This window comes from Perca flavescens, chromosome 19 (genome assembly GCF_004354835.1).
Source record: "Perca flavescens isolate YP-PL-M2 chromosome 19, PFLA_1.0, whole genome shotgun sequence".
In the NCBI taxonomy this organism is placed as follows: domain Eukaryota; kingdom Metazoa; phylum Chordata; class Actinopteri; order Perciformes; family Percidae; genus Perca; species Perca flavescens.
In genome coordinates this window covers 15,385,125-15,404,082 of record NC_041349.1, presented here as the reverse complement: position 1 = coordinate 15,404,082, position 18,958 = coordinate 15,385,125, and the positions used below count along the sequence as shown (strand labels likewise).

The following is an 18,958-nucleotide window of genomic DNA, read 5'->3' as shown; positions in this document are numbered from 1 at the left end:
TCATTTAACCCATGCAATCAATTTCTTGGTCATTAGTAACTAACCCTCCCTATCATCCTCAGGTTGTTAGACGCTGAAGAAGGCTTCTCCCCCTGCTGCTGAGGCCTGTGTCGACCAAGCAGATGTCATCTGTGATTTCTGCCGCGGGACCAAACAACACAACTTTGCATCTTACTGTCCAGCTCACCTGGAGTCTCACCACAGTGTTCCTGTGTTGAAGAAGCACCAGCCGGTCTCTGCTACAATCCCACTAAAGGAAAAGATGTGTAGGAAGCACAACAAGCTGATGCAGGTCTACTGTCAGACAGACAAGCAGCTTGTTTGTAGAAAGCAAACATATGGGGTTCCATTTGTATGGGGTTCCATTTGTATGCCCCATATGTTTGCTTTCTGTGCATTATAGATAAGCATAAGGGCCACGGGAAGTGAAGAAGTTCAAGTATCTTGGGGTTTTGTTCACGAGTGAGGGGACAATGGAGCGGGAGATTGGTCGGAGAATCGGCGCAGCGGGTGCGGTATTACATTCAATTTATTGCACCGTTGTGACAAAAAGAGAGCTGAGCCAGAAGGCAGCTGGGGGGAGGCCTCGGGGAAGACCCAGGACTAGGTGGAGGGATTATATCTCCAACCTGGCCTGGGAACGCCTCGGGATCCCCCAGTCGGAGCTGGTTAATGTTGCTTGGGAAAGGGAAGTTTGGGGTCCCCTGCTGGAGCTGCTCCCCCCTTGGCACGAACCCCACTAGTCTCACAGGAGCTGAGCCAAACTGAGGAGAATGTCAAGGCGTTGAATGAGTTGTTATAATGAATAGATATTGATTGTGAAATGCTACTGAGGTCAATCTGAACAGGAATAACATGTTTCCCTCTGGACATGTTGTACAAAATTATTAGTATTATAAGCCAATGAATGGGCATATTTGAATATTTTTTTTTGTGTGTGTATTTGGGTCTTAGTTGCAGCTTGGTTTTTAACCTGGAGTGAATTCTGAACTGCAGTGATGTGTGCCAACAGAGTTGTGCCCAGACTACGCTGAAGGTCTGTGACAAGATCTTCGCCGGGCTGATCTCCTCCATGCAGAGAAGATGCGGAGAGGTGAAGCAGCTGACCGGAGAGCAGGAGAACACTGCCATCGCTCAGGCTGCAGCTGGAGGAGGAGATCAGCACGCTGAAGCGAGATGGCGAGCTGGAACAGCTGTCATATGCTGACCATCACATCCATATGATTATGGTGCCAGACACTATATAGTGTTTTTAACCTTTTTTTTTTTTTAGAAGATGTTTTAAAGATTCTTTGAAATGTATGCATTGTTGAATAAACAATAAACAATCCCGCAGTCCAGTGGTGGAAGCAGTATCAGATCCTTTACTTAAGTAAATGTACTAATTCCACACTGTAAAAATGGTAAAAGTCCTGCATTGAACATGTTAATAAGTAAAAGTATGTAAGTATCATCAGAAAAATGGACTTAAAGTATTAAAAGTAAAAGTACTCAATGCAGAAAAATCCTCACATTTTAGAAACTGGTAACGATCAAAACAATTCTGTGTTTAATGGGCTAATTATCTCAGCTGTACTTATATAAGTTATATTGTTGGGTAGTTTATGAACTACATGTGTTTTGTGTGCAACAATCTTAATGTGTAAAGTAACTAGTAACTAAAGCTGTCAGCTTAAAAAAGGAATCATTGCTCTCTAAAATGTAGTGGAGTAGAAGTAGAAAGTGACATGAAAAGACTCAAGTAAAGTACAAGTACCTTAAATTTGTAGTTAAGTACAGTACTTGAGTTAACGTAGTTACTTCAACAACTGCTGCAGTGCGTTACAGCCAAATTACCGACTCTAGTCCCACAGTTGGGACGGCTATAAAAACTGGCCAAAGAGGCATTGCAACAGATGTAGTAAACCTGCCATGAAAGGATCACTGCTAGATTTTCATTTTATGTTAAAGGGTGAACACAGTAAAAAATCTGATTTCATTCTCAAAAATCTTTATGTTCAATAACGGTTGACAATTTGTAGCTGTAATAAATGCATAAAAAGATACTACAATTGTACTCGAATATAAGCAAAGGCATTAAAGGAATACTCTTTGTAAAAGAAGTGATTGCTAAAATTAGTTTACAAACCAAACTTGAGCTCCTCATTAAAGAAGTGAATTTTCTGAATAAGTATTCTGATGAACAACCAACATTTATTCTGCCAGATGATAGTTTGAGTCAGAAAAGTCAGCATCTTGCATTTTATTGCATTTACAAATATTTGTGTAATGTTTCCTGTCTTTGACTCTGTCTTGTTTTCCCTCAAAAGTTCCTGTCTCTTTCTCCACTTCCTGTGACTTTTCACCCAGTGCTGGTCCTCTGCCTTCCTTCAGAGGTGTGACTGACTGTGTGTCTGAGCTGAAATGTAATTTTTATTTCACCTTTATTTTTAGAGGCAAGTCATTAAGAACATGATATAATAGTTTTGAAAGATGAAATAGAAATTACTTTATCCAGTTTGAGAATGTTTTGCAGAGCGTTCCAGTCGCGAGTGGCAGCAGATTGAAAAGATGCAAGACCAGAGGCAGAGCTGGTTTTGGGAATGCTTAATTGAAGATGAAGTGAGGACCGGGTGTTGTATGTGACAGACTTTGGCTGCAGCAGGTGACCTAAGTAAGGAGGTGATCGGCCAAGAAGGGTCTTGTAAATAAAAGTGAACCAGTGAATATTACGGCAACTGTGAAGGAAGGGCCAGTCGACAGATGAATACAGTATAAGGTGCAGCGGTGTGTATTGAAGGGGGCATTTGTGGCAAACCTGATAGCGGAGTGGTAAAGAGTGTCGAGTTTTGATAGAGTGGTCTTGCAAGCAACCCTGCATATAGTGTCACCATAGTCTAACATGGGTAGAATGGTGGTTTGAATGAGAGTGAGTTTGGCAGAAGTGGTGAAAGAGGAGTGGTCTCTGTAAAGGAAACCAAGCTTGGCCTTGACCTCAGATTGCACCTTTGATATGTGGATGGAGAAAGAAAGTGAAGTTTCCAACCAGATGCCCGAGTATTTATATGCAGTGACTTGTTCAAGAATAGCCCGCTTGCAGGTGATGATGTTAAGGGCGGAAGAAGGCGTAGTACCCTTACGGTAACACCACATGACTTTAATTTTAAGAGACTGTGGTAAGGGACATTTGGCCCAGGATGACTGCCACAGGTAACATGAAAATATACAAAATCTGACTGGTATAATGGCTATATTCATGTCCAGTGGTTTTAAAAAATGATTTTATTTTTATTATACAGTCTCTTATGTTGACTTCTCACTTCCACCAGCACCAAAAACCAGAGAAGAGTTTCTACGCTGTAAGAAATTCAGTTTAACCCCTAATACAAAAATAATTTCCATTTAGCAGTATTAATACTTGATTAGATGGCTGTTCCGTCACACTGGACGGGAACTCAAACTACCCCTATCTCCACCTGATAGACGAAAACCACAGGGTGAGGCCTTCACCCCTCACGTACTCCGCTCACCCAGACAGGTTTGCCAAGTTTCCACAGATGCTGTGCAAAGAGGGTTTGTCAGAGCAATGTTACTGTGAGGTGGAGTGGCATGGTCGCACTCTATCTGCAGCAGTGGCATACAAAGACATCAACACGCACATCAGACAGGTAAAAGTTTGGGAACCATCACCTGTCCTGGAGTCTAGAGTGCACAGAAAATGGTTACTTGTTCCGTCACAGTAATGTAAAAACGAGGGTGTCAGGCCCATGCTCCAAAAGGATTAGAGTGTATCTGGATTATAAAGCAGGCACTCTGTATTTTTATCAAGTCTCTTACCCAATGGTCCTACTCCACAAAGCCCAGACCACATTTACCAAGCCTCTTTATCCTGGGTTTGGGCTGGAATATATATGGTATGATAGAGTGTTCGCACAGCTGGCCAAGTTAGAGTAGTAAAAGTATGTGTAATGGCAATTTGAAGTTTTTTTTCTGCATTGCAGCAACTATTGTCTTTATTTGAAAAGCTGTCCAACATTTTGACAGTCCAAGAAACTAAATAAAAATGACCAAGACCAAGTATTTAGTTAACAGCTCCATAACTGCTCCGTAGGTGTAGCAAGCACAAGTAATCTTTCTTTTTATAATAATTTTCTTTATGTCCTTTTTTATGCTTTGGTATAGACTGATTTATTGGAATTGGAAATTATCTGCGCATGACTCATCTAGAGGGTTTTTCATCCCTGGCAAGAAGTAACGGCAGCTTGCAAGTTATTGCAAGTGAATTTATAAAGTGCTCTGGAATATGTTGAACATTTCAACCCAGTCTCACGGCAGTTCATGAAATGGTCACGTAATTTAAGCTGATTCGTGTACACGGACATTCAGCACGTCTTTTTTTTTCTTTCTTTTTTTCGTGATGGTGAGCACGTTTTTTACAACCTGATCTCACAGAATTCCGTGAAATGAACACGCTCCCTTAAGTTAAGGAAAAGGTCGTGGGTGGGCTTTCGTTTCCATAACACGCGGGACAACAACAGGACGGTTGGGTTTAGTAAAAGAAGAACGGCATGGTTGGGTTTAGTAAAAGAAGAACGGGACGGTTGGGTTTAGGAAATGTGATACGCGGGACACGAACCCCGGTCTCCTGGGTGAAAGTCCTGTGTTTGACATGAAATTATGTGATCATGAAAGATGCTTCCCATTGAAATACATTGGTTTTAAAAAAGTGCTGACTATCACGAAAAAAAAAGGAGATAAACGTGTCCGTCTATACAAATCAATAGATTAAATTACGTGACCATTTCACAAACTGCCGTGAGATTGGGCTAAACATTTACTTGAAAGCCAAATGTAAAATGTCTTTAATTGTAAAAAAAATATTGTAATATCTGAGTATGGATTGTGCTTTAAAAAAATAAACTACATTGAATTGTTTATAGAAGATTGTATTTGGTTTAGTTCCATGCAGCTAGCAATGTCACATCAAGAGTCCTGAGTTGGAAGCTTCTGTATAGAGTCTGAGTTTTAACAGCATATAATTATATTTTAGACAATGGTGTGCTTCCAACTTTGTTACAACAGTTTAGGGAAGGACCCCTGTTTCACTGTGACAAATTTCCCTGTACACAAATCAAGGTCCATGAAGAAATATTTTATTTTTTGTAAAAAAAAAAGCCCTGACCTCATCCAACTCCTTTGGGATGAACTGAAATGCCAACAGCAACTCGGGCCTTATTACCCAACATCATTGGCTGGCCTCGCTTATGCTCTTTTGGCTGAATGGGAGCAACTCGTTGCAGCCAGTTTCCAAAATCTTGTGGAGAGTCCTCCTACAAGTTTAAAGTGGCAGATTCATGCCCATGGTTTCAGAATGAAATGCTCATTTGGGTCTGCACATACTTTGGGCCAGGGTAGTTGGATTTTTAGATATATCTAAAATATTGACAACCACTTTGATATTATGGTGGAATCTCAAAGCAGTAATTTGCATGGCAGGAAACCATAAGGTAAAAAAATTGACTTGCCCTTTAAGTTGACACTACACAAATGGATTCCTTGGTCGACAGTTGATGTTGACAGACTGCCAGGGCAGAGGCAGGCCAGGTAATAAGGGACACACCTTTTCTTCTACACTACATGTTACAGCAAGCATGACAAATCAATCAACCAAGAGTGAGAGAGAGAGTGAGTGGGTGGGAAACGCGGGAAGAGGAAAGGGTGAAAAGACACGGAAGAAAACGCAACATTAACATCAGATTATTTCCCAGCCCTTGGTGTCTTCTTTCTTCTGTTGGGATTTGCAGTCGATGACTTGGTGAGTACGTCTCGTGTTCCCGTCTCTCATTCACAATTCTGTGTTAGTTTCTGTCAGCAACAACACTGGTGACAACTGCTCTTATGAATTACTGCAGTCAGCTGTTTTACTAGTTGCTATTGTTGGATGGGAAACTTTGAACTTTTGTTTCTTTTTGATGATTTACAGGTGTTTGTCTTCGGTAATTCATCCCTGTATATCTTTTAAGTTTTTTCATGTGGTCTTTTGACAGTATGGTTAATTTCATTTGACAGCTTTGATTTGTTCAAACATCAACAACATGGCATTTTGTGCCACTAAATGTGTGTTGTGTTGTACAATTTTATTAGTCATAATTTTCCCTTTTAGGCAGAGCAGGTGTGTTTTAGTAGCTTAGGTATGTGCGTGAGTCACACAATACACACAAACATACCTCCCTTTTTTTGCTTTGATTCTCCTATCAATGTGGTTTGACCAGCTTTCTGTAAACACTGCCATGTGGTTTCATCTCTTTGTCTCTCTCACTTTCTGAAACCTGGAGAGATTGGTTTAATTCAGCAATATTTCATTTGAAAGCGGTTGTGAGTGCATCTGCGGTAAATGAAGATAAAAAATGTATTACTATTACATAATCAGGCATAGATCTTTACCTATGTTTTGCTGGCACAGTCTTTATTTTGTATTCTTTTATTAAAAAATAAGGGAAAACACACCTTCTCTCGGCCACATCCACATGTTTATCGGTGTTTTAACCCCCCCTGGAAGGCACTAGGATTAGGCAATGGTTAGGGTTAAGGTTAGGGTTAGGTGCCTTGAAGTTAACGGTCGCAGCGGTGCCTGGAAGGAGGCGTTGGGGGCTTAAAACACAATTGAGCCGGTCACATATAGTCTTCTGTTTTTTAAGTTAATTGTGTATTTAACTTATTTATTTCCTAATTTACCCATTTGTTTGTTTTCATTATCTAATTGGATTTCATTGTATGTCTCTCTCTAAAGCACCTTTGTGCTGTGGACTTGTCTTTGAATAGTCTGTTATTTGGTGTAAAACGAAACAAGCAAACAGCAGACTAAGTGCCAAATATTTCTCCTTTAAATAAAAAACATGACTTTCTAGAACAAGAAGAGTCCGTTACTTAAGTCGCACCCCCTTTGTATCACCCACTTTACTGTGGTACAAATTAAAATGCTTTCTCTTTTTAAGATTATTTGGGCATTTTTAGGCCTTTATTTTCATAGGACAGATGAAGACATGAAAGGGGAGAGAGAGGTGGAATGACATGCAGCAAAGGGCCACAGGTTAGAGTTGAACTGGCGGCCACTGCTTTGAGGAGTAAACCTCTATATATGCGCACCTGCTCTACCAACTGAGCTAACCCGGCCACTGAAATGCTTTCTCTTTACCATGCAACAGCATATACTATATGTACAGTAGGCTGAAGGAGCAGCAATAAAAGTAAATTTCTCCAAAACACAACAAATGTCTGCTTCTCAGGAAGCAGTCATTCCATCTCTGCTACCTGTGATATCACCACATATTTACATGCGTATAATTGTAATTATCCATAATTCCTGCACATGCTGCTAAGAAATATCAAACAGGTTTGGTTAGCGGATGTGGGTGTGAATATTGGATTATATGAAAAATACTGACACTGCATAGTTTGAGTGTCAGTCTAGAGGGTGTGCTCTTGAACTAATAGTCAAGACATGTCGAACAAGTGATGACATGTGATGTTCTGAAAACATTTTTCCAGTAACATCACTTTTTCAGAAATAGCTATTTTACATGTTGCATTCTCTGTATCTGCAAACATACTGTATGGAACTGATGCAAGCAAACTTCAACCACTTTTCAAAGCTTTTATTTCCTTAGTCACTTCAGAACATCTCATATAACTGGATTTTATGTTATACAATTTTGATGCCTAAATATAGAAGACATCAGTTAATGTTGTACTTCTAAGTGGAGCTAATGTGAACTGTTAGGCAGAAGTGTGTACCAATGCATCATATTGTATAAAGTGATCATGTTTTCTAATAATGTAGTGGAGTAATGGTAACAATAACTGAAGGACAAGGACCTGAACTTTCACTGAAGTACAGTGATTAAATGTTGAGTAAATGTGATTCATTTTCCAAAGGGATGTCCACATTTTGGTCATATTGCTTATATTTATTTTGTGTTTGGATGTTACTACAAATAAACCTGCTTCATTAGGCCCTAAAGAGAAATAGAAAGAATATAAATCTTAGATTGAATCATTGCTCAAATACTGACATAAACAGAGTAACGGTTGCTCTCCACTCGTGTCTGGTCTCGTTTTTCAGGAATTAAGAAGCCCCGTTTAAACCTGTTACACTTGCGCCACACTCCTACGCTTTTCTGCAGTAATATAATGTATACTTGTATGTCAAACTCAGGCCTGTGCCAGATAAAACATGGAGTATGATTCAGAGGTGAGGCTCTTTGTTAGTCAGAAAATCTGACTAATGCAATTTGTTAAAGTATCTTTGTAATTTTGCAGGTTGATGTCATGTAAGAAATGCATCCATATTGTAGTTACTTTTTTGAGAAAACTGCCCTAAAACAAAGTCTCATATTGATTATTCATTTTAAAAAGCAGCATTTTGAGGTTGACTTTCCTAGCATTTCTTTTTGAAAAAAACAATTCCTTCATTTCTGTATTTTCACATTAGAGGTAGAAATAAATTCACTGAGGTTAACCATAAAACAACATTTACCAATATTCTCTCTTTGGCAGGTAACAAAAATGGCCCAGAGCAACATTTCTCCCTTCCTAAATGAATCCTCCAATTTGACAACAAATGAGAGCGTTGTGAATACCAATACTGGCACCACTATGGGCGCCCTCATCCTGAGCCTCGTCTTTCTCCTGGGCTTCCCTGGAAACATCTTCATCATCTGGAGCGTCCTGGCACGTGCCAAGAAGTATTCTGTCACCACACTCCTCATCCTCAACCTAGCTATCGCCGACGGCTCTCTGATGGCTCTCACCCCGTTCTTCATCATCTACCTGGTTTTGAAGAAGTGGGTGTTTGGGGAAGCGATGTGTAAGATCCTCTTCTACCTGTGTCTGGTCAACATGTATGCCTCCATCCAGATGATCATGCTGATGAGCGTCTACAGGCTGGTGGCAGTGCTGTGGCCGCGCCGCGTCACTCTTATCACCAGCCGGAAGACTGTATTGTGGGTGCTGGCTGTGTTGTGGGTGCTGGTGATGGTCGCCTCTGTTCCTGCAATGATCTTCAGAAAAGTGAAGCCGGAGGGGAATACGAGGGTGTGTGAATCAGTCCACGTTGAAAACAGCCATGTGAGTGAACAAAAACCTGATTATCTTCATACTAGTAATGCCAATTAAGCACTCTCCACCAAGGTTGCACAATCCTCTAAATCTTGAATAAAAGACAAATGTACAGTGTATGCAAGAGTTCAGTATGATGAGAATGAACAGGAATATTTGAAGCACAGGGAGGCCCTGACATTTCAGAGAAAAGGAAATATGATTTTTCACCTTTTTGTCGAGAGTTAAAGGAGAAGATCGATACTATACTAAACTGTCTGTATATATATAGCTGGAGCCAGGAGATGACTGTCCTAGATTAGAAAAGCATCTGAACTTATAACTGAAAAAAAAAGATTTTCTAATTTCCTTAACCACAAAAAGTTGATTTAGGGATTTTATTATTTTAAAGAAATCAACTTTTGAAACACTTACCTCTTGCTGCCTTTCCGGGACAGCCAACATGTAATTTCATGTTATGCAGAATGATAGAATATTAAATTCTATTTTCTCGTCTTATCTTCCATGACAGGTGGTCCTCCAGTACATGCTGGAGATCGTGTTGGGGTTTTTAATTCCCTACATGGTCATTGTAGTCAGTTACATCTGCATCTTACGACGGATCCGACAGACAAAGTTCCGCCGTCGCATTCGCAGTGAGAATCTCATCCTGGCCATCGTGGTGACCTTCTGCCTCTTTTGGTTGCCCTACAACATCATCAACATGGTGCAAGTATGTCATACACTCTGTTTTTACAAGTAACACATCGCTCCAAACATTATCAATATAGAGTAAATGTATTCATCATGGGTCCAGGTTTAATGTCATTTATTTAAAAAGTTGCTCATCATTACTTAGCAATTGTTTTGTTGTCCTCAGGTAACATGGGCTTTGTATCCAAAGGGTCAAATAAAGGACATGTAAGTGATGACACAACAATTTGCATGCATTTTACTTTTTCAAACATTTTGTTAAAAGTCACATGTGGTAACTTGTCCAAATAGTGGGAGACAAAACGAGGGATGTTTCCTCCACACTCGTTTAACACTTTTAGGCAACTTTTGATATTATTAGCATCCTTCTGGCTGCCTTTATGGGTCATGCACCGTTGCTTGGTTTCAGGACATAGTTCAAACAACACTTTTTTGGAAGTCTCGATCCACCCCAAGTCAAATGTGTTTGCGGCCAAAAGGACAATCTCATCCTGAGCCATAGACACAATTTTCACTGCCAGAAATTAAGGAACTCATCCTCAACAATAATGTGGTCATCAGCAGTCCTGTAGATTGTAGGTTTTAATCCAGGAGGCCGATGATTAAATCCAGGAGCTGCAGAGCCCTGATCAACCCCATCCGCCATCTTGCCACAATATCAATTCATCTAGATTGATAGTTAAAACTTTGTTAATGGTTATTCATTGTTTTGTAAACCATCTATAAACATCATTTGGATGGCTATTATAAAGTTACAACTAATGCTTAAAATAATTAGATTAGTAAGTGATTACTAAAGCATCAAATAACATTAATTTGGCTACATTAAATATTGTTTTGGTGATCTCTAAAAGAGATGATTATTTATTATTATTATTTATTTATATTTACTATGTTATATCTATCATTACCAGGTATTATAATAATCAGTTGCAAGCATCCAAATAATGTTTACTAATGGTTTACAAATCATATATGTAATATAATATAGAACACGTTATGATGTGTGCAACAATAACCTGTTAAATAACACATTTTAGCATTACTAATAATAAGTAAACATTATTAATTATCGTTTATTTGTTTGTTAACAGTAAAATAACTATTCACTTACGTTTTAAATAACTATCAATTGACCATTTATTTTTGATGGTTATTGTAAGTGTTTATTAATTATTTGCTTACTTATCAAGAGTTAGATGTGAGGATGGAGCTTAGCTTAACACACTTGGAGCAGATGGACACCACTGACCTGACTTACTTGTAACATAATATTTGTACACTGTAGTATTCCTACACCAAGTAAAATATTAAGTACTTCTTCCACCACTGGCTAAAGCAAGTACTAAGTTATAGTCTGTAAACCTTGTATGTACATTCTCATACAAATCAAAGTCAGTCATTTGTTTCTAATGAGATCTCTCCTACTTCTCCACTCTCCAGACTCAATTTAATATGGCACAAGAGCCGAGCTGTCACGTCTTCCATAGCCTTCATCAGCAGCTGTGCCAACCCGGTGCTCTACTTCTTCGCAGGAAAGTCCTACATCCGGCGAGAAGGGCTGGCGTTCATGGCCCGCTTGTTTGAGGGCACTGGGCTGGACTCGGCCACCAGGAAGAGCCGACAAAACAGCCAGAACAGCCGCGAAAAAGACAAAGACGCAGATGCTGTCATGCTAAAGGACAAAGATCCAGACTCTGTTACCAATTCAAACTCTAATACCAAACCACTAAAGAATGGTAACTAGAGGACACACAATTCAGCAGGCTTGAAGCTAATGTTGTTCCTCTGAGTGAAAAATCCCTGTCCAATCGCAAAAAGTCATCAGGGTTCATCATGCACAGCAGTTCCTGCCAATGAAGACATGATTCAGCAGCTGTTCAGCTAATATGAATCTGATACTGTTAACAACTTTAAAAGAGATGTCACTGGGAATACTGATTCAAGAACAGCTTGCCTTATCCTAAAGAGACATTGTTGAGATATATGAGACTTGCTCTACATTGAACTATTTCATAAGGAAGAACTGTGTAGAATTATCCAGGACCTAAGTGGTGCCTTATGTTGATTTTGTTTTGCAAGATGTCTGTGTGCCATTTTTTTATGCAATGTTTTATTTGTCAAAATGCCTGACAGAAGCATTGAAATGTCAAAATGAACTGAAAGAGTGACTATTGTTTTATCTCTGTGATGAGCACAAATTGAGAGCTCAAGTTCGATGGAGGCACTTGACTTTGTTTTTACATTATTCACACTGATGTGTTCGCTTTGCGTGCTTCGACAACATTCATGAACTATGGCTAAGGTTTTGATGACAATGATTGAAAAGGCTAAAGGATGGACTTTTTCTATATGCTGTATATACATTTCAACAGTACAAAGTTACACATTACTTTATGTGGTAGATTGATTGCATGAGATTTAACAATATTTACAACTTTACTGTTTGTACTGTAATTTGTTGACAGACCATGTCATTGCAATACAGAAAAGAAAAAGACAAGACTGTTTTACAGTACTGCATAGCAGTATCGGCTACGGATTTTAAGCAAATTATGGGTTTTTGCAGGTAATCCATCGGGTGCTGCTGTAAAATGCACTGTTCTGAGTTTATGAGCCCTTTATTCACTGAAAATAGCTGCCTTGTTAGGCTGGAATGATGAAAAACAGTGAGACTGAATCAAAACAGTAAAGTTATTTTCCGGTGAAATGAAAACAGTAAGCTGAAATATGCTAAGACACTCTATAGAGCTCATGGGAACTGCAGAGTTTAGTGATAATTATCTGTGGGACGAGGGACCCCTTTCACATTATTGTCATTTGATCCATTGTTATTATGAAAATATTGATTAGTGCAGCTTTAAATAAAAAATCCTGACCTGGAATGTTTAAATATTTTACTGTGACCATGCTCAGTAAAACAATTAAATGCAGAAAAATACCAAATGAAGTAAAGCAGCTGTAAATGTGACACATCTTAACTTAGTTGGTTTATGTGGAAAGAGGAATATGCTGTAAATCTGCAAAGATGTCTGGTGAAAGAGAAGAACGCACATCATAGAGGAATGATTTAACACTCATGTATCAACAAGATCCTGACAGTTTACTGGAATAATAATCACCCCCTCACTTATTCACCCCCATGACGATCTTTTGTGCTGTTCATTCCTGCACTTCCTCAAACATTATGCCATCAGTTTCACAACATTTTGTGGATCCATGCTAGCCCCTTTTTTGCCTCTTTTATAACCAGTCACTACATTTCTGTCAATAAGCTGTATTGTTGCTGTTCCACACCGGGAAGCAGATGCATTGTCAACAGTTTTCCATAAAGCTGGCATGCATACTAGTATCAAAGAATACAATGTGTAGCAGGATCTACGGCCACACTGCAACCCACTGAGCTTAAGCTGGCTTCCTGTTGTCACTGGGTTTTCTCTCCTATGAACACTCTTACTCAATATATATACTTTTAAGGTTTTCTCTTCACACACAGTCCTCAAAGCAAAGAGCGAAGCTTGGGAGCTAACAGTAGATCAGGCAAGGTGTACAATAGATGGAAATTGGTAAACCTTTGGAGTGGATTGATCGTTGCCGCCTTTAAAAAAACAGAGATCAGCAATTTAAGGTCAGTGAAGTTTTAATTTAAAAAAATAACTTTGAAAGTATACAGTGCTCCACTGCCTCTTTCGCTTCTTAGTCAGTATGTGGCATAGAGCAGAACTGTTACATTAGTTCCTATTACTTGCCACACACGTGCTGCTTCATAAGACATTTATGTTCTCAGATTAATTTGGACAACTGAGGGAGAATGGACTGTATTAGAAAAGAGGGGATTTTTTAAAAAATATATCAGAATTTAAATCTATCCCTTTTGTCTGGACTTATTTGGCCAAACAAATGTCAACAATGGCACAAAATAAACCATAATCAAAAGGTAGGTAAAAATACATAAAAGTACAAATATGAGTAGTGAGTTTGTTTGCCAGTGCAATATTACTGTACTGTAATTTCCTATATCCTTGCTGCACAAGTCTTACACAATAAAATGTACACGTTTTTTTCACATATTAAGAAACGTACCATATCAATTCCTACCATCTTAACAGAGACGGCTCTCTTATGATTCTCTGCTGATTCTGGCAGCTCTGCTGTAAACTGCACTCTAGAAATATGTATAGAGAGACAGTGACACATATAACAAAAACAATATATTGTGCAATATTCAGCCAGCATTGACACACATGCACGTCTCACAAACCTTAATACAACATATCCTGTTTCCTGCCTGTTTGTCCGTTGAAAGGTTTTGTCAGATTCACAGCTGCCAAAGCCAAACTCTGATTAATTAGAGGCTTTCCAGATGGCATCAAATATCACCACCACCACCACCACCTCCCAGCCATCCTCTATGCCCATCAGCCACCAGGTCGGCATCGCCATCCTGACCCTGGCGTTTGTGCTGGGCTTCCCCGGGAACCTGTTTGTGGTCTGGTCGGTGTTCTGCCGGGTGAAGAAGCGCTCAGTGACCTGTTTGTTGGTGCTGAATGTGGCTATGGCGGACGCTTTCGTGCTGCTCAGCGCCCCGCTTTTCTTGCGCTACCTGGCTGGCGGACGGGGCTGGGAGTTTGGCTCGGCCGCATGCAAGCTGGTGCATTACCTGTCAAGTGTGAACATGTATGTGTCCATTTACCTCATCTCCCTGATGAGCATGGACCGCTGGCTGGCCGTAAGTCGGCCTTTTCTGTCCCAGAGAATGAGAACCAAGCGCTGCCTGCTGATTCTACTGCTGGTGGTCTGGGTGTTAGCGTTCCTCCTGTCACTGCCGATGCCTTTCTACCGAAGGTGAGACTAAAGTTCTCTTTGTACATTTGGATCTATTACGTTTCTCAGTTTCACCCTTTCTTAAAGAAAACCTGCAAAATTGTTGTTTCTCTTTGTTATGTGTTGAAGGTGTCATTTCTAATGTTAACTTAGGTCCTCTTTGTGGAACTGTTGTGACAATTTAGAACTTCATAGAGAATTGATTATAAAGATATGGCTTTTTTTCTGGCAGCGAAATTATTTTTTAGAACGATGCTATCTTATCTGAATTTCCCTTTTTTTCATAACAAAATGAACTGTAATCGGAAATATATTGCTTGATTTTATTTCCCTCTTATTTTTTTAAAGTGTGATGCAGTGTAGCAGGCAGGCAGCATGAAAGTAGAATTATATTAACAACAAAACTATTGAGTGGGGCAAATCAGTGACCATGAACGATCATTACATAAACCACAACTGTATAATAAAGCAAACGAAGAGACTGGGAGTTAAAACAAAACAAAAACATGGCGTTTGTTCAAATCTAGAGCCTCTTGCAAGCTCAAAACTTCTATAACACTTGTGTGTTTTTACTTCTTGATTTGTTTTAAAGTTGCTTAATGGTTTTGTCACTAATGAACTTCCATACTTAAAGCTAAATTAATGGTGAAACCAATTTGATTGCTCTATTTCTTAATTGCCGCACACTAGTATCAATAAAAATGCTGATATATCTGCTATAATTTATTGAAACATAAATTACATTTTATGTATCCATATCTGGCTGGTATATCTAGTGTCATATTCAATTTGTGTATTTCTTCTTGTTCTCTGACAGTAATCTGAAGAAGACCCTATCAAACAATATCACCTTGAGTTATTGTGTCCCGTACCACTGGGGGAGCACGGGTCACCGGGTCTTCCAGTACCTGTTTGAGACCATCATGGCCTGCCTGTTGCCTTTCTCCCTCATCAACACCTGTTATTCCTCCGTCATCTGCCGTCTGCAAAGCGCCAAGTTCCAGCGCAGAGGACAAGGCAGCCGCCTCATCCTGCTAATCATCTCTGCCTTTGCAGTATTCTGGCTGCCCTATCACATCATCAACATCATAGAGGTGATTTTGTTAAGTTCAGTTTGACCTACATGGGCTAGAAACTGCTACTGATTCCATTAGATACCAAAAATGTGCAAGTATTTTGGGGGTAAAATGCTCCTATAGAAGGACTCTTTAACACATGTTGACCCAGAAAGTTATGACATTACTGTCTTTAACCTTCCAAAATTCCTTTTGCACAGTGTGACTACCAATTTTTTTGTGATGAGTTTGCAATAATGTGAAACCATTATTTATTGTGATCTGTCAACAAACCTACTGACATTTCAGTAAAATATTGAAAAAAATGTTGACTTTCAAGGACAGTAGCTTAAAGCTTTAGTGCGTAACTTTTGGACATTAATGAACGTCCATTACATTCAGGCCGTTGCCAAATGAGTTGCTCCAAAGCTAGTTAAGACTATCAGCTCCACACAACTCTCTCTGTATTTCTCAGTATGGCTATGTTCAGAAGATTGTGTCATCCGGAGACTTTCTCAAGTGAAGATAATTACCTCTTCTGAAGAGTCCAACATTTTTTTTAATCCTCCCTGTCTTCCTTGGTTACAAGCAAATGTGTCACGTAATCACGTAAGACTTGTATCATGTGGACACACCGACAGTTTTGTTGTCATTGCTTAGAATTTCCTCATGGGGCTGGCAAAAACTATGCACTATAGCTTTACCACCAAGTGTGCCAAGTAGAACTGACTGTGATTGAGTAGCAAGAGTTTCTACTAAAAGAAAAACCTCAGAGCCACAGAGTGGTGAGTTTGACACAACTCTGCTGCTGTACTGATGGAATTAGTGCTGTGGAAATGTACATACTGAACTTACCAGAACCCTTATAGAGCAGGTGATTCCACCAGCCTCTATGTCTTTGACCAGGCCGTTTTTTTGGGGACCTTTATTTGTGTGCACTGGTTTTGCTGTTTCCTCTCTTCCTCTAACCTCCCTCTAACCCCTCTCCCTCCTCCAGGTGGTCGGTCTGTTGCAGGGCAGTGATTCAGTGATCAAGACCGCCCTTGTAGCCCGTCCAAATGTCACGGCCTTCGCCTACTTCAGCAGCGCTGTCAACCCCATTCTCTACGTGTTCGCTGGCAGCTCCCACATCCGCCAGGCCGGCCTTAGCTTCATGGGCAAGCTCTTCGAGGCCACCAACTCGGAAAGCAGGAGCATGTCTACCCGTAGCGGCCGCATGAGCCGCAGCAGCTCTTCACCGGATGAAAGCTCTGTCCTGCACACGCTGTCAACCAAACTGGGAAGTCCTTTCAAAGGCAAGAACAAGGATAGGAGCAGCAGTGTGGCAGGCAAAGAGGTCGATCAGCCTGAACTCAAGACTTTGGCCAGTGTTGAGTTGATAGAATAGTGCTTAAACTCCAAACCCAAGCTTTTTTTCCTTGGTCTACTTTCCCTAACTCATTGATTAGACACAGACTGTGTTGACTCGTAATTTGCATCATCAAACTTTACTTACATGACTTTTATATCAGGGAATATTTCAACAACTATTGAATGGATTTCCATGAAATTTGGTACAAAAACTAAATAAGATGATTTGATGGATTGGCGCCCAATTTTATACAGACATTCATGGTCCCCAGATGAGGAATCTAATGACTTTGGTGATCCCCTGACATTTCCTGTAAAGCCACCACAAGGTTTAACATTTGTGGTTGTGAATGAAATGCCTCGTCAACTATTGGATTGATTGCCATGAAATTTGGTACACACAATAACATTTCCCTCAGGATAGACCGCAAGAAATGTACCCTAACTTACCCTGGTACCATTATCAGATGCAATTTAGAATTTGTCCTGTACTTTTATTTGTGACCAAATACCTGCAACATTGATTCCCATAAGCTGTACTTTCTGTTTAGTGCTAAATATTGAATGCTTGCATGCTAACACGCTAAGTTAAGATCGTGAACATTAACTTAAACCACCAATGTGACTAAGTAGTATGGCTGTGTCAAAAAAGGTGTTCACATGTAAAAACCACCTTTTCTACATGTCAAGTCTAAAATTCAATGTTTGACTTAGCTATGGCAGTGACTTCATATACATAATAATTGATGTATATTTGGCTATTTAAATGATCAGATATATTTTGGATGTGTGAGAATATTGTTTTACATTTAATAGTAACTTCTATGGTCATTAGTCAAAAAACAAAAGACAATGTTTGTTAACGTAATAAAGCTTTTTTAATATTGAATCTCTTCAGTTGTGTATTTTCACAAGAGTTCTAGATGAGTACATGAAGTACTGGCTTGCAAAATTAGTTGTTCACTTATGCAATGTTCAGCAGCATGAGCAGATCATTACATAAGAAACATTTCACTAAAGCAACCTTCCTTTCATCTCTGTCCACCATTTCATAACAAACAGCCATGTCACAAGATTTCATGTGGTCAATCTTGCCTTACATTTTATTTGAAAATTGCTGAGCAAAAGACAAAAAGGGATTTTTCTACAGGAAACATGAGTCATATTTAAAGCAGCTGAGTCACAGAGTGAATTGACATCAAGAGATAATTTATTATGACAACATCCTTGAAACGCAAATATAGTACAGGATGATGACAAAATCCTGGTGGCTTAGTAACAGTGTCAACTCCTACTGTTGGCAACCAAGAGACCAGGTGCTTTGAGAGCCACAGATGTTCAATAACAATGTCAAAAATGCCTGGATGTAAAAAGGTCAACACACACTAGGACAGACTTTATTGATTCCACACTTGGGGAATCCCCTATCCTTATATACTGTAGTTGTTATAGCCCTTCATAGACGATGATAAATCTCAACCTCAAAAGTTAATTCTTGACCATGGAAACAGCCGTTGACAACAACACATTCTCTAAACTTTGGACCTTGTTGTGTTTCTGATGCTTTCTGCCAGACAGAGGGTTTAAGATCTCCCCCACATACAGTATACAACTACTTTTAATCACCACAGTATTGAAATGTCATACTGAGGTTACATGATGACAATGATTAAACAATTTCCAAGCAACTGAACAACTGAATGTTTTGACGAGAGGAAGAGAATACTGTATGGACCTGAATATCATGCAAGCCTCCTGTTTTCTAAAAGGGAACTAAACCTGTTTTTTAAAAGCCTATATGACGTCCCTTTGGACTGTGTCTTTGCCCAGCCGAATAGAAGAGTTTGACAAAGAGCTGAGGAGCTGGTGTTGACAAAGTTGTAATCACAATTTTAAATTGACAGGAATCAAAATTTTTACGACGTCTGAGTTTGACAAAT

The 18,958-nt window shown here is 39.5% G+C and overlaps 2 protein-coding genes across 2 annotated transcripts; both read left to right on the top strand.

The window, feature by feature from the left end:
- Positions 1-8,544: 8,544 nt before the first annotated feature.
- ltb4r2a (leukotriene B4 receptor 2a) lies at positions 8,545-11,536 on the top strand. The gene is made up of 4 exons (XM_028563653.1): positions 8,545-9,105; positions 9,608-9,808; positions 9,956-9,996; positions 11,233-11,536. Exons 1-4 carry the CDS (start codon positions 8,545-8,547, stop codon positions 11,534-11,536), a joined length of 1,107 nt encoding a protein of 368 aa, XP_028419454.1.
- A 1,695-nt stretch (positions 11,537-13,231) lies between these two features.
- On the top strand, positions 13,232-17,907 carry ltb4r (leukotriene B4 receptor). The gene is made up of 4 exons (XM_028564430.1): positions 13,232-13,417; positions 14,096-14,634; positions 15,431-15,707; positions 16,666-17,907. Exons 2-4 carry the CDS (start codon positions 14,153-14,155, stop codon positions 17,053-17,055), a joined length of 1,149 nt encoding a protein of 382 aa, XP_028420231.1. The 5' UTR covers positions 13,232-13,417; positions 14,096-14,152; the 3' UTR covers positions 17,056-17,907.
- The last annotated feature ends 1,051 nt before the right edge of the window (positions 17,908-18,958 follow it).